The sequence below is a fragment of the Poecilia reticulata genome, chromosome 15, assembly GCF_904066995.2.
Source record: "Poecilia reticulata chromosome 15, P_reticulata-male-v2, whole genome shotgun sequence".
Lineage (NCBI taxonomy): Eukaryota > Metazoa > Chordata > Actinopteri > Cyprinodontiformes > Poeciliidae > Poecilia > Poecilia reticulata.
The window spans coordinates 26,702,983-26,729,423 of record NC_088844.1 but is presented as its reverse complement, the minus strand read 5'-3'; the positions used below and the strand labels follow the sequence as shown (position 1 = coordinate 26,729,423).

At 38.5% G+C, this 26,441-nt stretch overlaps 1 protein-coding gene across 2 annotated transcripts in view; it reads right to left on the bottom strand.

Moving 5' to 3' along the window:
• Nucleotides 1-21,846, bottom strand: part of adgra1b (adhesion G protein-coupled receptor A1b) — a 198,100-nt gene extending 176,254 nt beyond the window's left edge. The window contains exon 1 of one of the 2 annotated variants that reach the window (XM_081616035.1): nucleotides 21,623-21,846. Coding sequence is in view for 1 of the 2 variants with exons in the window: in XM_008429975.3 (XP_008428197.1) it covers nucleotides 18,765-18,982 (218 nt within the window). In the remaining variant the exon portion in view is untranslated. Of the gene's footprint in view, nucleotides 1-18,764; nucleotides 19,491-21,622 lie in introns of those variants that run through there. The other variant, XM_008429975.3, reaches the window with a different exon arrangement.
• Between the last annotated feature and the right edge of the window lie 4,595 nt (nucleotides 21,847-26,441).

Genomic DNA, 26,441 nt, shown 5'->3' with positions numbered 1-26,441 from the left:
CCAGACAAGAGAAACTATTTGAATTTTTAGTTTTCACTATCTACAAGCAGATGTAGGTAAAAACAAATAGCAACTTTTTATAAATGAACTTCTAGGAATAAGTTTTACTCCTATTAGTACTTGAGTACAATCTCTGGATACTTTACTCACCTCAAGTTATTTCACTTTAAAATGAGTGTTTTAACTAAAATTGCCCTCATCAACTTCTGGTTGCTAAACAAGCTTCATTGTATATTTATCTACTGAACAAACAGTACAAAATAGATTTGGTCACTGGAAGTACTTTGCACTGTTCTAACATGTATATTATTTACTGGAAATACTGGGTTAAATATTTTATCTTGTGGAAAACAGATTTAGGCTGCACAGTGGCGCAGTTGGTAGAGTTGTTGCCTTGCAGCAAGAAGGTTCTGTGTTCGATTCCCAGCCCGGGTCTTTCTGCATGGAGTTTGCATGTTCTCCCTGTGCATGGTGGGTTTTCTCCGGGTACTCCGGTTTCCTCCCACAGTCCAAAAACATGACTGTCAGGTTAATTGGTCTGTCCAAATTGCCCCTAGGTGTGAGTGTGTCTCTGTGTTGCCCTGCGACAGACTGGCGACCTGTCCAGGTGACCCCGCCTCTCGCCCGGAACGTTAGCAGGAGAGGCACCAGCACCTCCCGACCCCACTGAGGGACAAGGGTGTAAAGAAAATGGATGGATGGAAAACAGATTTGAAAGTATGTGTTTCTTCTCCCTGAATTTGTTAAGTTGTAATGATGTGGTTTATATTTAATCATAATTTTATATTTTGTCTGTATAATTACATTTTCACTAATTAAATCAGATTAAACTGCACTGCTAGTACTCAGTACCTAAGTAGCCTTTTTAAGAATTACGTAATTTTTCACCTGGCTATTTTTTTTTTTCCCCAAAAAAAATAAACCAAAAAGTGTTTTAACAAAAAGTAAAAACAAAATAGTGTTTTAATTTTTTCCAGTTCATCACAGCAGCAGGTTTATCACTGTTCAGATTAAATCTAAAACAAAATACACTTGTTGAATTGAATTTCTGAAATAAAAAAATTATTTAATAATATAACAATTCATTCAGATTCATCTGCACGCTCCATCCTATAATCCAAAGACATCACTAGCAATGAACGCAGTGTATACTATAGACATTCAACTAGTTTTGTGACAAAAAAAGCATTAATTTATGGTTTATTCTCGATAATTTTACATGATCAAGCGCATACCTAAAGCAGGAAAGTGAGATTTGACGAAGAAAGACCCCTAATACATACTTGAGGTCCCTTGCATTAATCACTCTGTTGAATTTGCACTATTTGATTCCCGGCTGTTGCCTTGCAACAAGAAGGTTCTGTGTTCGATTCCCAGCCCGGGTCTTTCTGCATGGAGTTTGCATGTTCTCCCTGTGCATGGTGGGTTTTCTCCGGGTACTCCGGTTTCCTCCCACAGTCCAAAAACATGACTGTCAGGTTAATTGGTCTCTCTAAATTGCCCCTGGGCGTGAGTGTGTGGATGGTTGTGTGTCTCTGTGTTGCCCTGCGACAGACTGGTGACCTGTCCAGGTGACCCCGCCTCTCGCCTGGAACGTTAGCAGGAGAGGCACCAGCACCTCCTGACCCCACTGAGGGACAAGGGTGTCAAGAAAATGGATGGATGGATGGATGGATGGATGGATGGATGGATGGATGGATGGATGGATGGATGGATGGATGGACGGACGGACGGACGGACGGACGGACGGACGGACGGATGGATGGATGGATGGACGGACGGACGGACGGACGGACGGACGGACGGACGGACGGACGGATGGATGGATGGATGGATTTGCACTAATGCGTTGGACTGCAGGATAATTGCAGCAGATCCTTTAAATCCTGTAAAGTCGGCCTCTTTGCATTTTAATGTTTTCAGCTCATCACAGCAGCAAGTGATTGGTTTTAAAATCTGGGGATCATGTTTCTTCAAATTTCAGGTAACTTTAATTTTTTTGTGCCGAGTTCATTTGTTCCACCAAGATCACGAAAAAACATTTAAATAATCACAGCTGTATTTTGAATGTAATATTAGACCAATGTAACCAAAGAGTTTAAATTCTCAGCTCCTAATTTGTATTCAAAATGTAAACAGACAGTCATATTCAGTGTCATAATTTTGAGCCAGGCGCAAAATTATTCACACCTGTGTCAGATTTTTCTTTTTTATTTCTGACTGTAAGAGCAAATGATTATGATAATGGCAACAAGGCATTCCAACCTCAACAACTTGAAAATCATCACTAAAATAATTATCAAAATACTTGTGGAAACTTTAATCTTCAGGCACTGTAAGTCAAGTTTCTCCCATGATGCCTCACAAATTGTAGTTTATATAACTGCATTTCTGTGAGTTTGTACTGAAACAAAAGAAAACTGCAGCAGACCTCAACATGCATGAAGTTGGCCGAAAGAAAAAGTTTAAGCAGATAATTTTCAGTCAAAAAAATATTTTAACACCAAAATCTATCAAAATAACACAGCTTGTTTTAATCTGTTTGAAAGTATGCATTTCATTGTGATATAGTTTGTTAGACCAACACAAAGTATAGTAAAAATGTGAAGTGAAAAGGTATTGTTTATTTTTATTTATAAAAAAAATATATCTGAAAAGTGTGGCATGTATTTTTACTCACCTGCCATTGTCCAACACTTTGCAGACGAATGAATTAGGCTGAGGATTTGAAGGGTTTTGGGGTAAGTCCTGGTATGTCGCTACCAGATTTGCACATAGAGGTTTAAATTGTTTGCCTATTGTCCGTTAACTCAAGGTCAATCAAACTGGATGTAAAGTTTCAATGAACCTAAATTTTCAAGTCCTGTCAAAGATTTCACATGAATATGCGTTGATCTGGAGGCATGTTTACGGCATGTTTCCTGGGTAACCGCTGGCCTTTTGGCTACTTTATGACTCACACTCTCCATGACCAGCATTTCAGTTTAGGTGAATGTCCAAGTCTTGAATGGTTTACATCGGTTGCCACATGCTTTGTTTTCAGATGATAGGATAAAGCTCTGTGAGATTCTTAAAGTTTGGGATATTATGTGCTTTAACCTTCACCACAGCCTTAACTACGACATGTCTGCTGTTTCTTGATCTTTATGATGCTTATTTAGGGATTTAGGGAAGAGTGGTTGAATATAAATGTAAAAAAAAAAGCATGAATCATTTCTTCCCATGTGTATGCATTTGCATGAGCTACTTTGCCACATGAAAACAGTGGCGGTCCTCTGCATTGCGCATCTTCTCTCCTATCTGCTCCCTGTGTTGCTTCACTCCTCTCCAGAGAAACTTTCCAGTAAAGGACAGACTGATCATGTTTGTACAAACTCAAGTGTGTCCTGTGCTGCTCTGTATATCCGCCTCTTCTCAGACCCCTGCGTACATATTTCAGGTCCTGTGTAATGTCCAGGAAATCCCAGACAAAAAAAAAACTGAATTGAACATTATGTAAACAGCCCATGACAAACTTCTGGAGGAGACCTTCAGCTGTCTATTTACATTATTAATTGTGCTCTCTGTAGATAAGCCGCTTTCAACAAGGGAGGAGAGCATAGACTCAGCATTGTCTCTATGGACTGCAACAAATGGTTCATGTCACTGCTTACTGTGCTCCAGCCACAGCCAAACACTGAGGGCTGATTAAATCATTTCATAATAAACTGCTTTCAATAAGCCAGAAAATCTGCAGTCCTCTAAAACGGTCTTAGTTCAACACTTTTTCAGCTTTCTGAAGGTATTTCAAAATTGTACTTGCTGATTTTTTTCCACATATTCTATCGATTTCACACAATCCAGTGACAACAGCTTAATGTGTGAAACATAAGGAGAGGAATAAGCTGCGGGGGAAATTAGTGCCAAAACAAAAAAAATAAGTATAGCAGATTAGGAATAAGATTTTTATAGTAGGAGATACTTCCATAAAAAGGTATAAAATAAACATGTCTTTATCTAACTGCTTTTATTTTTTGGTTTTGCTAAAATACAAAAAATTTGTATTTTAGCAAAATACAAATTTTGCTAAAATACTGTTGTCTTTAACATCTCTGACTGAGAAAAGAAATCTGAATAAATTAATTTCTGCTCAGAATTTCACACATTTAAAAGTTTGTCAAAGTAAAAGAAGAAACGGAATCTATGAGTAGATTCATTGTATAAAATTTACCAAAAGACCAAACAAAAAAACTACAATGACACCTTACTTCTTTGTATCAATAGCAATAAAAACAATCAAACTGTTATCTTTGACATCTTTCAGGGAGAATAAATTAATTTCTGAACTGCTGCTAATGAAAACCCTTAAGATCCAATTTATTTTCAGCTCTATGCTAAATTGTGTGCAGATCAGAGAATAGTCTGTACAGCCAGTGGTTGTTTTTGTCTAAGCTGCATAGCCTTGGTTGTTAGAAGAGTTTTTTCTTTTTTAAATCAGAGAGGTTCGACTTGAGGTCAAGAGAAAGAAAAAACCATTTTACAGAGTCCAACCAGGAAAATATGACGGAAAGTTCAAAAAGCTGAAAAGGGTAATTTTTGTCATTTTCCAAGAAGTCAGAATTTCTCTCAAACCTTTAAAAAGGAAGGTCCTTAAAAGGGAAAGAAAAAAAGGAATAAATAAATAGATGAATTGTGTAAAAAAATGATGTTAATTTCAAAACTGCAAAAACACCCTTCTCCTTTGTAACAATAGAAATGTTTCAAACACTTGCAAATAAGAGTTTACTCTGAAATACACAAGATGTAGTTTGTATCGACTGCCAGATGCTGCATTCAGTCGTAAGACAAATTTGAAATTTCATTAAAAACATGAAGACAAATGACTATCTAACATACATGTCCATCTATAAAAAACAGGGAAACTCATTATGCAGCTTTGTTTAAAAACTATTCTTGCAATTTTGATTATTATGACTTGCAGATAATAAAAACCCAAAATTCAGAGTCTAAGAAAAGTGGAATATCACAAAATATTAATACATATTTGATATTATAGACATACATTTCAGGATTCTGAAAAATGTGTTTAATTCTAGGCTTTGTTCTCCTGTTGTGGAGGATGTCACTCAGTCAGGTTTTCTGAGTTAATTAGCCGACTACGTTGTCACACCATGAGTTTCTGATATTTCACTTTTTCACAATGTTCTAATTTTCTGACAGACTGAATTTGGGATTTTCATTAACTGTAAGCCATAATCCTCAGAATGACTTCAAACTTTTCTCTATGTGTGATGAAGCCATTTAGAATGAGTTTCACTTCCTGAAATCGGAGAAAAAATAGCAAACTTTGCCATGCTATTGTAAATAAGAAATATATAATTATGTTTTTTTTTTAGTCATTTCAACAAAATCTCACAGAAACAATGGAATTTGATTACTTAAAAGTGTCTAAAAACGATTGATGAGGAAAAACTAATTTATGTAGACAAGGACAGAATCAGGTTTGAAATACACTAATGAACATTTTCTTTCCGTCTAAGACCAGCGTTTGTCTGACGCATTGACACAAACTCAGATTCTTTAACATAAAATGTTATTTTTTTAAGCAAACATGATGTTTATCAACCATAAACTCTACATTTTCCTGAGTTTTTGCTCCAGCTGCAGACATGTAAAGATACATCTCTTACCCAGGTGCAAGAAATTACTTTTCATAACGATGTAAAAGGCTCTTAAAAATCCATTTCTTCAGGATGTTATGCTTTAGATTAGTACATTTAGTCAGCTAAAATGTTAGGATTAGTCGACTAAAACTAAATAATTCTCTCATTAATTAATAGATTTTGAATAATTTTCCTGAAGACGCACCTCATTTCTTGGTCAATTACTGCAAAAGTGGATCTGTTGACCTAAAATATCAAAAATATAGAAAAATTGACTCAATCATAACAATAAACTTCTCCTTAGAGACAAAGAAAAGTAACCAAACATCATTGTTGTTCCACAATAACAGAATCAGAGGCGAACTTTATGAAATTCATATCCCTCTTTCCCCAGATTTCATATCGGCTCAGTTCTGCTTCTTCAGCCTCGTCCACTGTTGGGATATTTCTGGGAGGTCTGACCAGAGTTCTCCCCCTGCAAACCATCCTGGCTGCCATGCAGCATACATGTTTGACTGGAGATTGTTATTACAGGGGAACAGAAACAGAAATAGCTCCCGGAGAAGCAGTCCAGTGCAGTGATCCAACACACCAATCCAGCAGAGATTATAACGTCAAATAGTTCTACAAGACACAAACATGGAAAGATAAAGTTTTAAAAGCAACGTTTCAGATGACAGACATGCCGTTTTACTGTCACCCCTGGCAGAAACAGATGTAATAAAACATTCATTATTATGAGCAGCAAGCAAAAAGTGATCTTTTCACTCTGTGAAATGGTGAAAATAGTAACGTAGTGACTTGGATACGTAACTTTAATCTCATTACTGGATTAGAAATTGTAACGTGTGATTTTACTCATTACAGAAAAAAATTATCCGATTAGACTAAAATGTTAGTGACATCACCATACACACTGTTAAGAAAATACATTTAAAATATGCTAGTTTTAAAACTTAACATGCCTTGATTGAAATAGCATAGTTATAGTTTTCAGATTAATAACTTATTCTGCCCTATTGACCTTTATTTTACCTTAAAGCAGATTGTTTGCAAAGATCTTTTGAACTGCCTTTTGTCTGTGTGGGAAAACAATCAGGAGAAGTTCCAACTTTCACACTGATCTGTGAAAAGCCGTAAACCAGCAGGAGTTCAGGAGAAGCTTTGCTTCCACTTTATTTAGATAAAGGGGACAAATGGCCTTAGATCTTGGAAACAAATTGCAGGGAGTTTCTAACTTTAGAGAGGGTCAGAGACAGCTCCTGGTTGGATGAGCAAAGATACGCCTTATTTGAATAAATTAAAGACAAGAATGCGCCTTTACTATAAAACTTTCTACACATGAGTAACAAATTAGATTTGCTCTTGCAGTTCTCCAAAGACGTCTTTGCTTTTCTTGAATGTATGTCTCTGCTGTTTTGCAGTTTCTGTTGTAATTTCATACACTGTCTTCTACTGGATTAAACTCTGTAATTCTGTGACGTCAACACTCATTGTTGTTTTCTGTGTGGCCACACGCGGTCCGCCGGGAGAACCTGGGATCCGTAAGAGGAAGATAGACCCAGAGATTTTTCCTAAATTTATTATGACCTAAAATCTTCTTCTTCAACAACACCTAAACACCAAGAGAGGGTATCTTATTCGATTTCCTCAAATAGTAAGATTGTTATCAAAGTTTAGAAAGTACTTCTACTGGTCTCAATTTTTCCCTACAAACACCTGAGAAGCCATCATGGTTGTGTATAATTTTGAGAACTTATGTGTTATTCATGTGATGAGCTTCCCGTGGCACCTGCTGATGTTTGGGTAAATTCTGAGATGCAACTTTGCAAACCAAACGGCTGCATGTCTAAATCTGAATTCTGGGCATAACCGATTCGGCTCATTTTCCCCCCTCCCCTTTCTCAGGATGCAACGTATGGGTTCCAGTTCTGTTTCAGTTCTTTCATATGAAAAGTTTGTCAAACTTTTAAAAAGTTGAACTCAAGGGTCTAACAGCAGGTTTTAGCTTTAATGAAACCACTGCCAGGTCTAACTTCTACATAAAAAATGGAAGAGCACAACATGAATATCAGCTGAAGTTCAGAGCAGCAGGTGCTACACAAAAATCAGCATTAATAAGAAAGTGAAAAAATACATAAAAAGCGTTAGTTTGAGTGATAAGAATACCCATTAGTTAGCAGACAGCTCTGTACATGCAGGCTCACTTTGAAACCGCCTGGTTGCACACAAACAGAATCAGAGATCGGCGCCTAAACCAGGACACACAGCTGACACCACGGCTCCTGTGTGACAGACGGGGAAGCTCAATCACTCCATGGAGAAAACGCACGACAGCACTGAGGTTTTATTCAGGATGTCTTACTGCGAGTCTGAAAACGGGAAAAACCAACAGGCTTCCGAGTTCACCTCTTTTGCTCCTTCTAATTTATGGCTCTTTGAGTAACTTTGGTATTTAACACTGTCAAGTATCTACAGCACACACACCATCTGTCATTGCTTAATATTTTGCACATGATAAGCTTGCGTTTTGGCACATTGCTGGTTATTCAAACCCAATTTATAACCTCCTTCTTCAGCAGTTGTGAACTCCAGATCATCAAATCATTATTTTTTAAAGCAAAACGTCTGTTTCTTTAAAGCGCGCCACATGATTGATGACCAGACAACTTGAGGCAGCTCAACTGCAGGTCAGCAGGTCTGCGCCAGTTCCTGATGATATAACAATGTAGTTGCACTGAAAAGTCAAGGATGACCCAATAAAGTACTAACAATTTATAACTAACTCGGTCAGTCACTACCCACAGTGAGGCCACAGTGAGCTGCTAGGGAGCGCCGACAACACAAGGGCAGATTTTCTTAGCTTTAGGAATTGCAAAGTGAAAAGATCTGAAAGTGTTCCCTCCCCTCTGGAGCCTAGATGACTCACCCATCTAAAGATGAAACCTTTTGCTTTTTATAACAGAAAAGGTTTCGCTGGGAAATGCGCAGCAGAAGCAAACAGGGGGGCAAGAGAAGACGAGACAGGCACCACTCCTCTCAGAATGACGGCACATACAACAGTTTTATCAGAGTCCTTTCGGTCACGTCTGTGTAGATCAACAGCAGGCTCTCCGTGTCGATGTGTGTCAAAGCCATTAATGCATTTTACGCTCTGCGTTTCTTGATCTGCTGGGCGCTCACGTGGTTTGTCAATGAGCTAATGCACAAGAGTACATAGAGGGTGTGTGTGTGTGTGTGTGTGTGTGTGTGTGTGTGTGTGTGTGCAATGAAATATTCATGGATAAGTACTCAGAACTCTGAAGAGAGTAGAGCACAAACAGCACCTCGGCAGACAAGAAAAAAAAGCCCCCGAGGAATAACAGAGGGAGAATAACAAAGATAGAGTGAATAAAAGAGGAGCAAAGAAAAGAATACACACAATTTTATTTATAGTGATGCAATATCTCTGATGGCCTGTCATGCTATATTTATTTAAAATGACAAAAGTAGATCAATCTAAATTTTCCTTTATTGTTCAGTTCGTGTTCAAACAAACTGTCTATCTGCAATATAGTAGCAACATATCCAAAGTGCAACACTTGAGCTGCTTTTTATTTGGCTGTTTCATGCTTTTTAAACCTCCTTCACAAAAGATTAAGAGGATCTCTAAAATCTCAGACCAAGCAGTAATTTGGAAAAGCCTTGATTTAGTTAAGAAACAACAAACAGAAGAGCAGTGAACTACCCTGAGCATGAAAACTTCACTGACGCCTTGTTGTTCAACTTTTTAATGACACTATTTATTCAAATTAACCTCAACATATACAAATTAAACACAAAAAAGTATTTCATCAATCTAAGGCAAAGAAAAAATAGTGGGAGTAACCAGAGAGAACTCGCATATGCAGAGGAAGAACCTGGAAACTGGGATTCAAACCCAAACCCTGCAGGACAACAGCAAAACCGACTGCTCCACCAAAATAAAATGGAAAAAATGTATCAATAAATTGCATAATACATAAAATAGGAATTATTTTTGACTCATTACAGATAATGTAATGTTTTTTGACCTATAAAAATCTTCATACTTCAGTGAACTGATGTACTAAAATCTAATTGACATGTAAATAGATTAGATTTAAATTTGAAGTTCCACAGATTTATTCTACTGCTGTTTTGACACAACAGAGAAGGAAGTTTTGCACGTCATATATTTGATCCATACCATCGTCTTCAAAGAACTGACGAAAATGAACTGACTGTGACTCATTTCCTTGCTAAAAGGATGGGTCCCACTTCTGCCAACTTCAAATCACAACTGCATGACGCACGTGAGTTCAGCCTTCAAAAGGAAAGCAGGCACACTTACACACGTACAATGTAAAATAAAGGTAAAGATTAAATGCCAAAATGTTTTTTTTAATTCAAAAGAAGAATGATCAAATAAAACAAAAATTGAACATGCCAAATTTCGCATTAAAGCTGGCAGTTGTGCTTTTTATTACTACAAAGGCTTACTTTAATTCTTGCTTTGATGCTTTTTCAATTAGATCAATAGAACGGCTAAATTGCGTCTTCCCTTGGTCTGACAGCAGTTTATTAACCTAATTTTAGGGATTTAATGAAGGAAACAGTTTACATTCTAGGTTCTACAAACCTCACAAATCAGAGTAGCACGTGTAGCTTTCCTTTCATTCATTTTCTCATCAATCCGATCTGGGTCTATGGGGCTGGTACCCATGTCAAGCAATCAATAGGCAAGAGTTGCAGCGGACCCTGGACAGATTGCCAATCCATCACAGGGCTGCACAAAAACACACACGGGACACGCAAAAACGCATGCATGGAATCACATGCAAGGGCAATTTTAGAGCAGCCAATTAAGCAAACATTTTTATTTGAATGCTGAGGAAAAGCCTGAATCCCTGAATGCACTCAGAGAACATGCAAACAGAAAGATCTCCACCTGGATTCGTTCTCAGGACCTTTACTACTGTGAGGCAACAGAGTAAACATCTGTTGCTCCATGAAGCTGCAGCATGTGTTATGTGTAATTTAAAGAAATTAACTTTGCCTCATTTGTGTGTTAGAGCAGGCAAATTCAAGAATGTTTTAGTGGGACCCATTTTATTTTATTTTTATTTAGACTAATATGTTTGCACATACCTTCAAAATGGGAAAGTTAAATTAAACCCACATGCTCCACTCTCAGCAGGTAAATCATAAAAAAGCACAAACACTATGCAAATTGAGCCCATCACCTGGGACACAGCAGAGGTAGATCTGTTTCTGGTTTTCTTAGCAGCTGAGATGTTGTGCATGCACAAAGCACAATCCTGTGTGTGTCTGCCTAATGGCCTGCGAGAGAAAATGTTTCAAGTATTCATACCCTTTAAACTTTTTCACATTTGGTATTGTACAAATCCCAAACCTTAATGTTATTGGACTTTTATGTGACAGGCTACAAAGTAGTACATATCTGAGGATAAATTGTTTTCTGAAAAGTGAGGCATGTCAGTACCTTTTTTTACTCTGAAAGAAACTTAATGTAACCAATTGCTTCACAGCTCACCAACTTAGTAAATAACATTTGACAAAACTATAAAATAAGCATCCATGAATTCTGACAGAACAGCAAGGAGGGCAATATTCAGAGCAGCACCCAGAGAGTTTAACTGTGGAGGAGATGCAGAGAGTCGCAGCTCGGGGAGAATCTGTTGACACAACAACACCACAAATCTGACTTTTGGGTGGGACAAAAGGAAATGAAAAATAAAGCACTAACAAGTTACATTTACAGTTTGCCACAAACCACAATGGGGTGCACACCAAACATTTTGGCCAACATTTATAACAATATACCTATTAGAAAACATACACAAGCTCATCAGCAGGGGTGGTGGAATGAATCATTCAATTTCAATTTTGAATCCAAACAGGGATAAAACATTATAATTACTAAGAAAACATTTGCTTTACAATATAATTTTTGGCATATGTTGCTCTAGAAGTCTTCTCCTGTTTTAATGTCTCACATCTGATGCATGTTTTCCCTCGATTTGAAAGGTTGAACTAATTTCTTTAAAGCGGTTATGATTTCGAAGTAGAGAAAAGAAAACCTTTAGCAAACTGCACCCATCAATACAAAACCATCTGTGAAAACCCCCCAAATTAAAAAGGGACCGATTTATTAATAACTATTAAGTTAATATAATTTTTAAAAAATCATGCGTATGATATTTCTACAGCTTGGTGCACTAAAAAGTGAACAAATTGGTTTTATGAAAATATTTTGGTTGACTTGTCACAGCGAAACGTTTTTCCTCTTTTCATTTTTACTAAACCAATTTGTTCACACTTTTAGTAATTTACTTTACATGTAGATTTCTTTACTTACTTATTTTATGACTTTTTTTATTTTTTATAATGTCCTAACCTTGAATACATGTTTTTTCTGTTTCTATTTTCTATTTCAGGGTCAGGAAATGCTGACCTTGAAGGCAATTCACTTTTCTTCAAGTGAATTATTTACAAACACGATGAAGAAGCTTTCAATATTTCAGATTTCAGTAATGAACATTTGTCCATTGCACACAAGCCCTGACATCTCTCTACACACACAATCGCTAAGGGAAAACCTAGTGGTGGCAGCACCATGATGCGGGAATGCTTTTCTATGGCAGGAATGAGGATGAGAATTGAAAATCTATGGCAAATATTGAATGTTGATGTTCACAAATAACATCCAACTGACTGAACTGAAATCATTTTGCAAAAAGAAAAAGGTGTGAAGATGTACGAAGCTGTGGACAAACTCCAAAAGAGTTAAAGATGTAATTACAGTGAAAGGTGTTTCAAAAATATTGACACATGAAGGCTGAATTCCAGTTACAAGATATACGTTTGACATATTTTCCTCTTGAAATAGTGAAAACTGTGTTTAATTTTATAACATTAAATACATTGATGTTTGTGACTAATGTGACAACATGTGATAGAAGTAGCTTTAAGTCTCAGCTAACAAGTGAAACTTCAGACTTTCCAGCATTCTTTCTGCCACACCTGTCCATCTTGCTCTGGATTTTGTTTTGCCTGCCTGCATCTCCCACCTTTAGTCTATCCCCTTGTCTCTTCAGCTACCAGCTCCTCCACATCTCTTGATAGGTGACGTGTCCGCCTGTTAGCGCACAACCCAAGATGGGTGTCAGCTGCAATCTGGGCTGCTGCTCTGCAGAGGAACGCTGCTGCTCAAAACTGCAGAAACAATTACAAACGATAGGTCCCAAGGTCGACAGAGCTGTCAGGCCGAACTCCTTAACTTCCACTCCCCGCAGCACAGATGATAAGGAAAACACAGGCACAGGTGTTAATCGAGGGCACTATGCAGCGCGGAGACTTACTGACTCACTCCTGCATACAGCTCATTTCCATCTCTATTATTCATGCTACTGCTCCTTGATTTGCTCATTGAATTGTTTCTCTTTGGCACTAGCTGGGTGTTCCAATGCTGCAAGGGGCTGTTCCTCATAAACATTTTATAGATGCTGTAATAAAAATCCGAGCAACATACCCCAATCTGTGCCTAGAACAAGAGATGGCTTTTGGTTCTCGGGGAGAACATTCAAAAGTGACACATCTGTGCTTAAGCTGTCACTCAGAAAACGGTGGGACGAGTTCCTCAAAGAGGTGAGAAAGGAGCATACAGGGAGAGATTCTGGAGATCCAAGCAGTCTGCAGGGAGAGAGTGGTATGTACATGCCCCCCTTTATTTACGCATCACATCTAGACAAAAGAGTGAATGGGGAGGCCACTTCAGCCTGACAAAGGTCACATTTCCTAATGCAGGAAAAATGCTTCCTGCACAACTTGGCTGTAGGATTTAGTTCAGCAAGGCATAGAGCAAGGTGACCTTTAGACCTCCACAGATCCCCAGGGGTCCCAATGCAGCATAAAGCGCGCACACACACGCATACACGCCCACACACACACACACACACGCACACACACCAATACATATAACCATAACTCTTTCAAGCAAGGTCATGGATGTCATGGCATGCCAGTCAGTTAACTTCCACTCATCAGTGTCATGACTTTCATATTTATTTTCTGGGCTGTTGAAATTGACTCTCTCAGAAACGGTTGAGTTCATTTAAATTAGGCGATTTTTTTTATTTATTTTTTTATGTAGCATAGTCCATAAAATTTTCCTTTGGCTTGAGGTCATGGTCTCAACAATCATTGGTTTTTGGAGAGATCATCTTTAACAGAATAGCCATCAAATTTCAAGATAAAAACACAGACATAATAAAAACCTGTACTTGTATAGTGCTTTATCTGGTCCAGATGACCCAAAAGCTCTTAACACTACCTTCAGCCATTCACCCATTCATATGCTGATGATGGTGACGCGCTACTAGAGGTGTTAATATTTTAGTGTCTAGGATTCCATTCTGATTTTTAGTGTCACGATTTGATTCAGAAACCAGTGTTTTTATTCAGTCTAGAGATTCATTTGAATCGATTCAGAATTTCCAGATTTAAGACTTGCAATTCTCTGTAAGATAATTTTTTTCCCCCCACCGTTAAAGGCTACTACACTGTAGCCACAGCTGCCCAGGGGCAGTCAGATAGAGGCTGCCACCAGCCTCTCAGTCCACCAGCAGGCAGCAGTAGCTGCTCCTAATCACCGACAGCTACAGTACAAACCTGCAGGTTCATAGGAGCAGCTATTGACTCACAGTTGACCTTTAAGAAGAAACCAAACTGTACTGGTGACTGGGGTGACTAAAGAGTCTGCATGGTTAATAGCTTTGTTTTCTGTAAAAAGATAGAATGTAACTCTAAATCAATGACTTACTGACGTTTTGTTAACATTCCAGTTCCTGTGCTGGTTTGTCTTTCAAGGAGAGAAGTAATTTAAACAGCATTGTTAAGGTTCCTCTAAGATTATTGGAGCTTATTTGGAAGGCTGGAGCTCTCTAATTAGCCATTTAGATTGAAAACAGCTCCGGCTGTGCTGAGCTTTGAAGCACATTCATGTGTGTTACATGCATCGCACAACATTATTGCCCTATGCCAAGCCAAGTGGAGAAGGGAACTCTACTCTGTGCAGAGGTGAGTGGAGATAAGTAAAGCTTGCTTTGGGCTTTGGTCAAAAATAAAATTTGTTGAGTCTTGATGGCTGCGATGGACTGGCAACCTGTCCAGGGTGACCCCACCTCTCGCCCAAAACGTTGGCTGGAGATGGGCGCCAGCAACCCTCCGATGGTGGAATCATGCTGAGGATAAGGGTTGTTGTTAGTAGTTGAATTAATAATGGTGGAGAACTACTTGGCAATAGTTTGGACACCATTGAGACTGTGGAGGAGAGAAGGATGAGCAGCACAATGCTGGCCATGATGGATATCGGTAACCATTCCCACCATCACATCCTGGTGAAGCAGAGAAGCCGCTACAATGAGAGGCTCATCTCACTGCACTGGAGGACTGGGAGGTTCTGGAGATCTCTAGTCCCTTAGTCTGACATTAGACTCTACAACACCTTGATGACGGGAGGGGATCATGAACTTGAGGGTCATGTGATGTTAGTAGTAGTGCAACAACGTTTTTGGTCTAATATACCTTGTTTGTTTAGATTGTTGCACTTATTAGTGTGTTTTTTGGACTCCTGGGCTACTGGGTACCCAAATTTCAGTCATGGGATGAATAACATATTCATCTACTGATGTGTGAGCACATCGTTGAAAGAAATGACTGAACATTGATCCCCACACCTAAATTGAAATGTATAAATCAGGCCAACATTAAACTTAAACATTAAACAAAGCCCCAACCTCAACTACAGCTAATAATTACAATTATTACAGTTAATAATTACAATTATTAACTGTAGTTGATAATTATAACTACAGTTATAACTCCATGGATGAAACTAATGAAAATTAACTAACTCTGGCAAAAAAAAAAAAAGTGGTCAAATTTACAGCTAAACTTGCATCAAAAGTTTGTTTGTTGTGTTTTTTCTGCAGATGACCAAAACACATTTAAAATATTGTAGAAGGTGCACACACCTACTAAATCATGTATGTCTAATTTATATCGTGTATTGATTTAAGAAAATTACAAAATTACAATCAGTCCACCATAAAAAAGCCTAATTTGAGCCCTATGGATACATTACACATCCTGATAATACTTGAATGAAATATTCTAAATGGCACTGCGAACTTCAGAAATAAAGGAATAAAAAAGGAAAATACTTTATATTTATTTCATTTATTCATACAGAGCCCTTTTTAGCAACTGTGGGCAACAAAACATTTCCATTTTGACAAATGTTAAAAAATAAAACAAAGCCATTAACCACTCCCCATAGAAAGGAATGGAAATGTCACTCTAAATAAATTGCTGCATGCAAAGTGCCTTTCATTAATCAGCCGTGCTTGTAGTTTGGAACGAGTGGTCGTTGGCTCAGACTCGTCAAGGGCCTTTACATTTACAATTTCCCTTTTCCCCACCAAAGGCAAGCATCTAGTTTCTAATAATAAAGCAGTCTATTAATTTCACAGCATTTTGGTGCACCTGCAAAGAGACAGAGTGGTGATACGCAGGGAAGAGTTATCAACGCTTTTAATATTTGAAGTGCCATTTGATCTGCAAAGAGAGACAGGACTAAATGCTAAAGGAGGTTTCTCAGTTGTGGACCTGCCAGATTTGTGTTTGAATAATTTTGAATGCAATGCAAATAATACGTTGCACAAGGAACAGCGAGCACTTTACGTGGACAAAACCAGAGAGGTGCGGCAATAAAAGGAAGGAATGGGAGAACTAAGTGCAAAATCACAAGATGAAGTATTAACATTTAAGAAGCGTTTTTGCAATGATGGAATAAATATTTCCAAAGAAAGAACTACACTTTAAAATAATTCATATTTTAACACGGGATGCATGCATAATCACACAAAATCTGACGTTTATCAGAAGCAGAACTGCATTTCTCTGAGTTACCCATTGTTTTTCATATACCTTACCTTTTACAACTCTGTTAATTCGAGGACTGAGTGCTAGAGAAGCACCAAGAAATCAGATTTCAGATTAATCACCTCTGAGCAGCGAACAATCAGTGAACAATCCACAGCTAAATACAAATGGTTCTTGATAACCACTACATTCTGGGAAGCTGTTAAAAAGTATTTTACCGCTAATTGAACACCAGCCTAGATTGACACAACTAGAAGCACAACATCAGATTCTCTAAAACACTAAACATTTTTATCTACTAAACACAGAAAAAACTTCCATGGTCTTTCCATTTTTTTTGCTTTTATAAAGTATCGACTTTTCAAATGACCACACAAATCAACAGGTTAAACATCTAGATGGAACAAGAGGCATCACCAGAGTCTCAGCATGATGGAGATCAGTGAAGCCGGAGGGAACTAAGAGCTCAACAAATCTAAGCAGATACACACGTCAGTCATTTATCAATATATCTAAAAAACTGACATCTTATTATTCAACAGCCTAATCCATCAGCATTTGACAGCAGGACATATTTGGCTTGGAGAACTTAGGACCAAACACGCAAAGAGCCAAGACTCCAGATTCAACCAGGATCTAAAGGCAGCACATGACGGATTTTGTCAAGCAGAATTGTGAGATTATAATAGATTATAATTCATCTGCCCTTCCTGTTCTCACTAAATCTTTCAAAAACATTAAGTTCAAATAAAGAAACTTTAATGAGTGATGCTTACTGCATCAAAAATTCATAGAAAGTAAAGCATCTCACCAGTCAGTGCGACTTTAGAGTGATACTTTGTACCACAAACAAAACTTTGGAGAAATGCCTTTTCTGACGTTTTAGCAGAAAGAACATTTTTCTGATTTCAGCAACGACCGACTTTAACTAGCCATAAATAAATATTTGTACAGGCAGGTTGGGACTCTAAATCCCTTACGAGTAGAAAGTTATAGATTTACGCCGATAACCCCCTTGGCCAATAGACGTAAGCAGATGTTTCTAGTAATATTTGTTTGCACAAAGCAGCAAAATAGTTTCTAAGTATTGACAGATTTCAGCTGGTTTCTTGGCTTTCCACACCTTCTTGAACATCCTTTTCTACATGTTTTTAATAATTATCCCCCAACTCATTGATTTCTAAGTGTGGATAACATGGGCTGTTGCTGACATCTGGTGTGAATTTTAAGCCCAATTAGAAATATTTAAACTAAGAAAACTGTTGACATGATCAATACTTATTATGTGGAAATTAGACACTTATATTACTGGAATTTTCCTAATTTAAGTCAATCTTCAATAAATAATGTCTTCACTTTCTCCAAGTAGCCATTATTTCATGTCTTCATTATTCTTAACTCGGTTTTTTGTTTCTTAAAAAGTGCCGTAAAGTTAGCAACCATTACTTAAAATAGAGTTTCAGTGACCTTTTTAAGTTTTCTACTAGAAATATTCTCTGGACTTATTTTAAAATGGCCTCCTTAAACCTGTTTGTCTGCTGCCATTCATGGTGTTGAACCTGTTAAAACTAATTTCTATTGAGTTAATTCATAAAGCGTGTTGTAGAAGTATTTATATTCCATTAAGTTTTTCACATCCACAAACATATATTTATTTTTATTGGAACTGATGTGACAGAGGGAGGAATACGGTATGTTATTTTCAAACATTTGAAAAATAAAAGCGTGCCACACTTTTATATCCTGCCCCCTTTACTCAGACACATAAAATAAAATCCTGCAAAGTGGCTTTAACAAGAAGACTGTAATTGAGAATCTGTGGCAAGACTTTAAAATTGATGTAAACAGATCCTCTCCATCCAGCTTTTCAAAAAAAGTTACATAAAGGAATAGGCAAACTTTTTACATTTTTGCAAAGCTACTAGAAAGAAAGTTTTAAGGAGAAGCTGTGCGTTATATTTCTCAGATTATTTGTAGATTTCTTTTAAAAACAATGAATCCTTCTGCCACCTTTCCACAGCTGCACTTCGTTGTGTTACTCTAGCACATAAAGCTCCAATAAAGCAGATAATGGTGTGAAATTGTTCTGACTTTTGTAAAGGCGTCTGAGTCTCCTCAGCTGTCAGTGATGTTTAACTCATGATGGCTCCTACTTACAGGGAAACCGTTCTGTTTGGGAGGAAGCTGGGCGGCAGGGTGTCCATCAGGTCCACATCATCGCACAGCACTTTGACTCGGACGTGATGCCTGCTCAGCTCCTTGGACCTCTCAGCCGAGCAGTGACAGCTGTCAACCATCAGGTCCGGACAGTTTCTGCTGCTCTGGCTCGCCTCCCACAGCAGGGCTGTTAGGCAGAGGAAACCCAGCGCTCTCATCGTGGCTTAACGCTGCTTTTAAAAGGGGGGGGGACACCTTTTTTCTCTTCAAGTTATGTCATCCCAGCCTCTGTGACCAGTCGGGACCATCTCACATCGCGTTCAGTAAAAGTGGAGCAAACGTCGAGACGGTGTCACACCGCGTCGGTCACCTGCTGAGGCACAAAGCGCTTTAAATCCTCTGCTGAACTGCTTCCGTCTGTGAAACCAGAATTATAATCCCGCCACCGTAAACTTTCCATGCTCTTAAAAGAAGTCCGCAGCGTTTTCGTTATGCTTGAAGGTCTAACGAAAACTTCCAGTGACGCACGTCCGAAAGTTGCGATAAACTTGGCGGCTGTGCGTCCTTCAGCCCAAACCAGAATGAAGATGAATCAGCCAATCAAAACTCCTCCTCGTGGTCAGCGTGAAGTCCGTTTTCCGCTCCGAGCCGCAGCGCGCCGGGATCCCAGCCGCTGCCGCCGCCGCAGTCTGTGCGCCCTCGGACTTGTTGCGCATGTGGCGCCCAGAGTCAGAGTCCCTCCCCCCCCCCCCCCCCCGCTGTGTCCAGAGTCTCCGGACAGGCTCCACTTTTAATGACGTGTGGAATGAGCACATTAAACGGTCGCTTCCTCAGCAATAGTGCAGTTTTTTTGGCCACCTTTCTTGCTCCAAACCTCTCGACATACAGTGAAGTCTGGAGTACAGGTGCATTTACTGAAGTCAGATGACGTCAGCAAATTTATTTTAGCTATTCAAGTCACAAAGCCAAACTCCTATTAAGTGACATCCTTAAAATGTATTCCTGTTATTGCTGATGATTATTGTTTGCAGCTTATAAAGTCCTGACATTCAATGTTTTTAATCACAGAAATGAACTAAAAGCATATTCATGTATAGCACAGCACCTTTTTGTGACATGGGGGAGATGATCCTCTCTGCTGAGGTTTTAAGCCCGAGTTGCTTTAATAATGGCCTTTAGCTCATCTGCATGTTTGGCTCTTGTTTCTTCCTCTTGACACTATTACACAGATTCCCTGTTGGAATTAACACCAACAGAGAACATGCTTCTCTAAATGTTGGCACCTGGCAATTTAAACTTCATGTTGGACCTAAAGCAACTTGGATCCCATGTCTCACTCTTCACTCTTCCTCCAGACTCTGAGACCTTTAATCATCTCACGTTTAGTCACATGAGGACAATTTTAAAGATAAACTGTGGGTTTTGTATGATTTTTCTTTTTTTTTTTTTTTTACTATTATTTGGGTTCATTTTGGATAAAATATTAACTGTCTTTTGCCATTTTTTTGTTGTTGAAAAAGCTTAATTTTATTCAACATGTAGATATGGTATTTAGAACATGTTGGGAATTTTATGATAAACTATTCATTTTACAAAACTTTACAAATTTAGGCTTAAAAAATAACATTCAACTATTTTTCCTTGAAAAATAATTTAATCTATTGAATGGAATATGGTCCCGGATACAAACAACTATCTAAACATATTTTGGGAAATTTTATGCGAAATTATGGATTTGTAATATTTTTTATTATTATTTTATTTTATATTATTTCTTTGAAGTCTTTCCCAACTTTGTCAATGTGGTGAAGACCAAGCGACGCCGGGTTAACTGCACATGGGAGGAGAAGGCACAGGGCCAGAGGTGGACTTGCTGAGTTGGGTCTTCATAATTGCTTTTACTTCTACTTTCCAAATAAAATGCAGCATTTAAATAGTTCTGAAAAGATGAGCTTTTTCCACTGAACCAAATTCCAGTCTGGTTTGTTCTTACCCTGGGGAAGCAGCTTTTGACATTGTTTCTGGTTGAGTAGTGGATAAACACATGTAATGTGACAGCTGTAGGTCATGTTTAGGGCATCTCTATGTTGTGGTTCTGGAAAAACTGAGTCCCACTGCAGTTCACATCCTGTGAATCTCTTGAAAGCTTTTCAAAATATGTTGAATCTTAACTCTGTCTGTGATTAGAATTGTAGCCCATTTTCTACCACAGTTTTTCCTTCCACTTAGCTTTACATAAATATGCATGATACAACTCTATGTAAACAATCAGCTTCTTCAGCGGTGATCCTTGTTTGACACCTGTCGATCATTCTAGGCATCAGAATCCGACCAATCAGGTCGGAATTGGTCCGGAAGTACACGCCTCCTATCTGAACCTCCTGTTTGCCAGACTTCCTCATTGCTAACACACTAGCCTACAGTCATGGAGATTTCCAGGAAAATAAAAGGAAATCAAGGTTCAGCGTTGTCAGTGGGGAACATGAAATCCTGATAGCATGTAGAGGGCGGAATACAATTTATTACATTTCCAAAACCCAAGTGAAGTCTGGAATAAGGCCAGAAATGGATCAAGGCTGATCAACAGCAAGTATCAGGAGTTCGTCTGTATGAAGGTAACTGGTTGAGAATATTCTTCTTTTTTTGTCATAATGACACTGTATGATGGTAAAATCAAAGATCAATAAGAGAAGGGATTCTTGATTTTTAGTAAATCCCAATGATAGCTCTATGGCAGAATGAAAACGTGCTGCAGGAACTGCTGTTTTGACATTTCAGCATCTTTTTATGCTAAGCTTTATTTTTAGGCATTTTCCCAAAGACTTTCTTAAAAAGGTATTATTTAAGTTATTACTCACCAGCTTTTGCGCGTACAAAATGCGTCAGACATCCACTGAGACTTTGTGCCCCTCCTTCTTCCTCTGGATGCAAAAAACTTCGTTTTTCTCGTTTTATCCGTTGTTTTCCTCAAATAACCTTACAGACCTGATGTAGGGCTCGCTGGATAATTTTCTTGCCTTTGAGTTGGCTGAAAAGACAAAAATGACAGAAAAATGTATCGGGTAAAGCATTGAGTTCTTCTTCTTTTCTATTATGGCGAATCGCAAGCAACTTTAAGGTGCATACCGCCACCTACTGAACGAGATGTAGCAACACTGCCTTACATCCAATAATCCAACATTTTCCTATTTTGGATTATGAAGATAAATATTTCTTGTCTCACATTTGGCATACCCTTTGATTCTTTCCTAAATGGAGGAGGAGCAACATTCATGTATTACCATGAGCTGGAATCGTAATCAAATTAAACTATTTTCTCCTATTTTAAAAAAAAATAATTGCTATAAGTTCATGGAACCCATAATTTCTCAAGAACAAACATTTACACTGTGTATTGAGAAATGTTTGGCTTTGTCTGCCCAGCTATTATGGGAACTACAGATAAAATCTTTGTGTCCATTTCTGCAGACTGACCATCTAAAAAACTGTCTGCAGTGTCTCAGTTTTATGGGTCAAAATGATCCAAGGCGTTTTCGAAAAGCAAAACACTGGATTAAATTAGTCCTCAAAATATGAAAAATATTTCCATTCTGCAGCCACAGTTCAGATTTACACTGATAACCATATTGCGCAGCTTTGATTAGCTTTGGTTGCTGTTCCCTCATCAGACACTTTTACACACAAAGAGCAGACTTGTAAAGCTCTCATTCATTTCACTGAATATATAATAGAAATGATGAATAAACTGGCAAGAGACCAGGTGGACCCAGTAACACACTGTTGGGTGCATTGAGATGATTAATGATGTTTCTTTTTTCCTCCAGATAAAGTGCTTTCATTTCCCTTATGTTCTTGTGCTGCTACGGCTTGAGCAATATGCACAGTTTCAGTCTTCATTCAGTCTAATCAAGCAAATCTGAAATATTATACTTTGAATCTCAATAGAGAGAAACAAAGACAACCAGGCCCAATGTCCTAAAATGAGTTTGTTCTTACTGGAACTAGTAAAACTGTTAACATAATTTGAATTGTTATACATTTTGTTGCATTACAGACACAATCTTGATTGTATCTTATTGTTTTGTTGTGAGGCAGACTGCAGCTCCATTTTTGACAAAACCTCCCCAACCTTTTCACAAATGTCTTAAAAATAATAATTTGCAGAAATGTGCAACATAAAAAAATGTTTATGTGAAATTGATGAAGTAAAATAGTATCAGATTGATGAGTTAATTGGCCTCTCCAAATTGCCCCTAGGTGTGAGTGTGTGTGTGCATGGTTGTGTGTCTCTGTGTTGCCCTGCGACAGACTGGCGACCTGTCCAGGGTGACCCTGCCTCTCGCCCGAAACGTTGGCTGGAGATGGGCACCAGCGTCCCTCCCGACCCCACTGAGGGAAAAAGGGTGCAAGAAAATGGATGGATGGATGGACTTTATGAATAAGATTCACTCCACTTAGCATATGCTACGCTAGCTGAAGCTAAACACTGGCTAGTCATGGCTCTATTGTTTCTTTGTGAAGATCTCAGAAGAGCAGTCATGTGTTGGTGACCTTATTTTACTCACACTTGGTTTTATTGGTATGAAGAAGCAACACCTCAGGTTACAAGTGCATAACTGAAAAAAAATATCCTTGTTTCAAGTTTTGTTGAAAGTTATAAAGACACAGTTTAAATTAGCTACAGGACCACATGTGGCTCCTCCAGAGCAACCATTGGTCAGTTTGCTGATTGTCTGAATATAGCTACATTTTGTCCCATCTTCTAGTTTGGGTTGATGGACATCTGCTGGTCCATCAACCCAACAGATGTCCATCAAGGTTTGGGATATTTTTTTATAATCTCACCACTTTTAAGCTTCCCTGGTTCTGAATTTAACCACAATTTCTCTTTTTACTGCAAAAAAAGTGTAATTATTTTTACAATTATTCTCTGAATACTTCTGAAGTTTTTATCTTTTGACTGGGATGGAGAGTTTAAACATCCCACATAATTAGCCCTGTTGACGTCCAGGTGCAGAAAGAGCTGACTGACTGTTCTTCCCTGGACCAAGGTGGAGTGTTTCCTACACAGCGCCGTTTAGAAAGTTCCTCTGTCTTTATCCACATTGTCTTCAAAACAGGCCCAAGGGCTGTAAAGAAGATTGAAAGCCTCTCCCATTGACCCTGCAAGCAGCCCATGATACTACATGATTCCAATTCTCCTGTCTGACAAACAAACCAAGACTCCCCTTTCCCTATAGGAGCAGGCTGCACAGGGCAGGACCCATCACTTGTCTCTGTTTATCCACTTGTACAGTCCTCCTTCTTTTCATGCTCCCACAACACTCCCATAGACTGTCAGTCAGGCCTGTTTATACAGATGTATAATTACCTTGTTCCTCCTGTAAGTGCAGAGGAGGATTGTCCAGCCAGCCGACCCTGAGAAGCCTCAAGAAAAATCAACCATTACAGCTGACATCACTGTTTGAAGCGATCCGTCTTTACCGGACCCTGCAGAAACATTTTTCCTTGGCTACCAGCCATAGCTGTTCACTCGGCTACTTGTACACTCCTAATGGAAAACAGATTCACACACACAAGCCTGTTTTCTCTCCGGTTGGGGCCATATTTTCACACCAACCAAATCCCTCATAAGCATGAGGAAAATGATTGGAACAATAAAAAAGTTTTATAGCTGCAGATTACTTTTGAGGCAACTCAAGATTGTACTGCAAATTTAAGATAAAGCCTCATTACAGCACAGCTAAAGGATAGAGCTACTTATGACACTGCACACAATATCTTTTCTGCAAAGCATGTTCTGCCGTTTTCTCCCTCTCACATCGCTGCTCAGTGCTCTCCATTATTACCTGGCGACAAATAGGAAAAGGAGCAGCAATTGGAGCCCTCACTAAATATTTACCAGCTTCACTTGCAGAGGCCAGAGCACTTCTGGATGACAGACTCTCATTAGGATGCAGTGGCTTCTGAGATAAAGGCTAACAGCTAACATTTCAACTTATTCGGGCCCTATGGACTTCTAGTCGTGTTGCTGATTTAGCGTAAAAGAAGGTCAGAACCGTTGCTGCGACTTCTGGCGAATGTGACAGGTGGTTTCTGGCTTCATAGCATGGTCATTAATATTGGTCTTATCTGAAGGGTTTGAAAGAGGAAAAAGTGTACAGTAATATATCCTCTGTGGTTGGGCCTGCAGAAACAGCGGAGATTAAAAAGCCTTTGAAAAGAGTAAGGTTTAATAATGCAAAGTGGATTAGGGACTGAATTTACTGTGCTGCATTTAGGATCTTGCTGTTAATTTCAATTGCAAATGGTATCAATGTCTTACCCTCATCAACAATGTCTCTTACAAAAAAGTATGTTTTATATCTTCAAATTTGGTGGTTAATTAATGTTGTTTTAGTCTTCCGAGTTGCTGCTTATGACAATATTAATCTATATGAAAATGCCAAACTATGAGTATTTAACCAGTCACATTTACTGCTCATCATAAATCAAGAAGCCTTTCCTCAGCCTCCGAATGTAGGCATGTTGTTTTAAACCCCTTAAGATTGTCCTGAAGTCTCAAGAACCTCCAAGACCATTTTTAACTAAACTGAATTGCATCAAATTTGGAAAATCCCATTAAAGTGTGAAAGATACTGTGACACATTTTAGGTGGTCATAAAGTTGTTTGGTTGTTACATTCCTGGTAATCTTTTCACACAGGACTTCATCATTAGCATCACCTTCCCCCTAACTACATGTAATTTATCTCTAAATACAGAGAGTTTCTTTACCTCCACCATCAGTTTCAGCCTTACTGTTGGATGGAAGCACCAACTGTAGTTTCATCAGCTTATCTGTAGCATGATAGTCTTAAGTATACTAGTAATTGTTGTGGTTAGGAAAAATGACCGTAGTTACTAAAATGAAAAGAAGTTAATACAAAGTCCTAATATAAGTAGAAATACAAACGTGTGTGTGTGTGTGCGTGTGTGTGTGTGCGTGTGCGTGTGTGTGTGTGTGTGTACATGTATTCGAATCGCCACACAAAACAATCTGTGCCTACATTTCCAACCTAGAACCTTTTTGCAACTAAGAAACGTTGTAGAAAACAAGACATTAGGTGAATCAAATACAATTCACGGTCAGCCACACGTCATCCTGGAAAACTGATGGAACAAGAGAGAGAGCACCAGACACCAGGCACCTGTGACAGGTTGTGTTGTGACACCAGTAACAGACACAAAGGTTAGTGGCCTTTAAGATGCTTAAAACCTGAAGGAGACAAGAAAAGCCAAATGAAATCATGTCAGAACAATTTATATAAGAGCTTATACTTTGACAGAAAATACTTTCTTGCATTTTTGGGTTAAATTTATGCTGCCACAGTCCGAAAATAGATTATAATTTTAAATAAGGACAAGAAGTACAGTTCTCATTGGTTAAAAAGGGCACTTAGACAGAATTTACCATCAATAAATGAAGATGCCAAAAGGATTTGGGAAACCGACTCTACTTTTAAACTTCAGAAAGAGGACAATGTGGTGCTCCAGTGACTGGGTGGAGCCACTGACCGTCAACCAGCGTGGTATGGCTCAAGGATGTCAGTAAAGGTTTAGTGCATGTAAAAACCTTTTTAATTTAGCCTTCTTCCATGCTGTATTGGCTGGCTATGCAGCCACATCCAACAGCAGA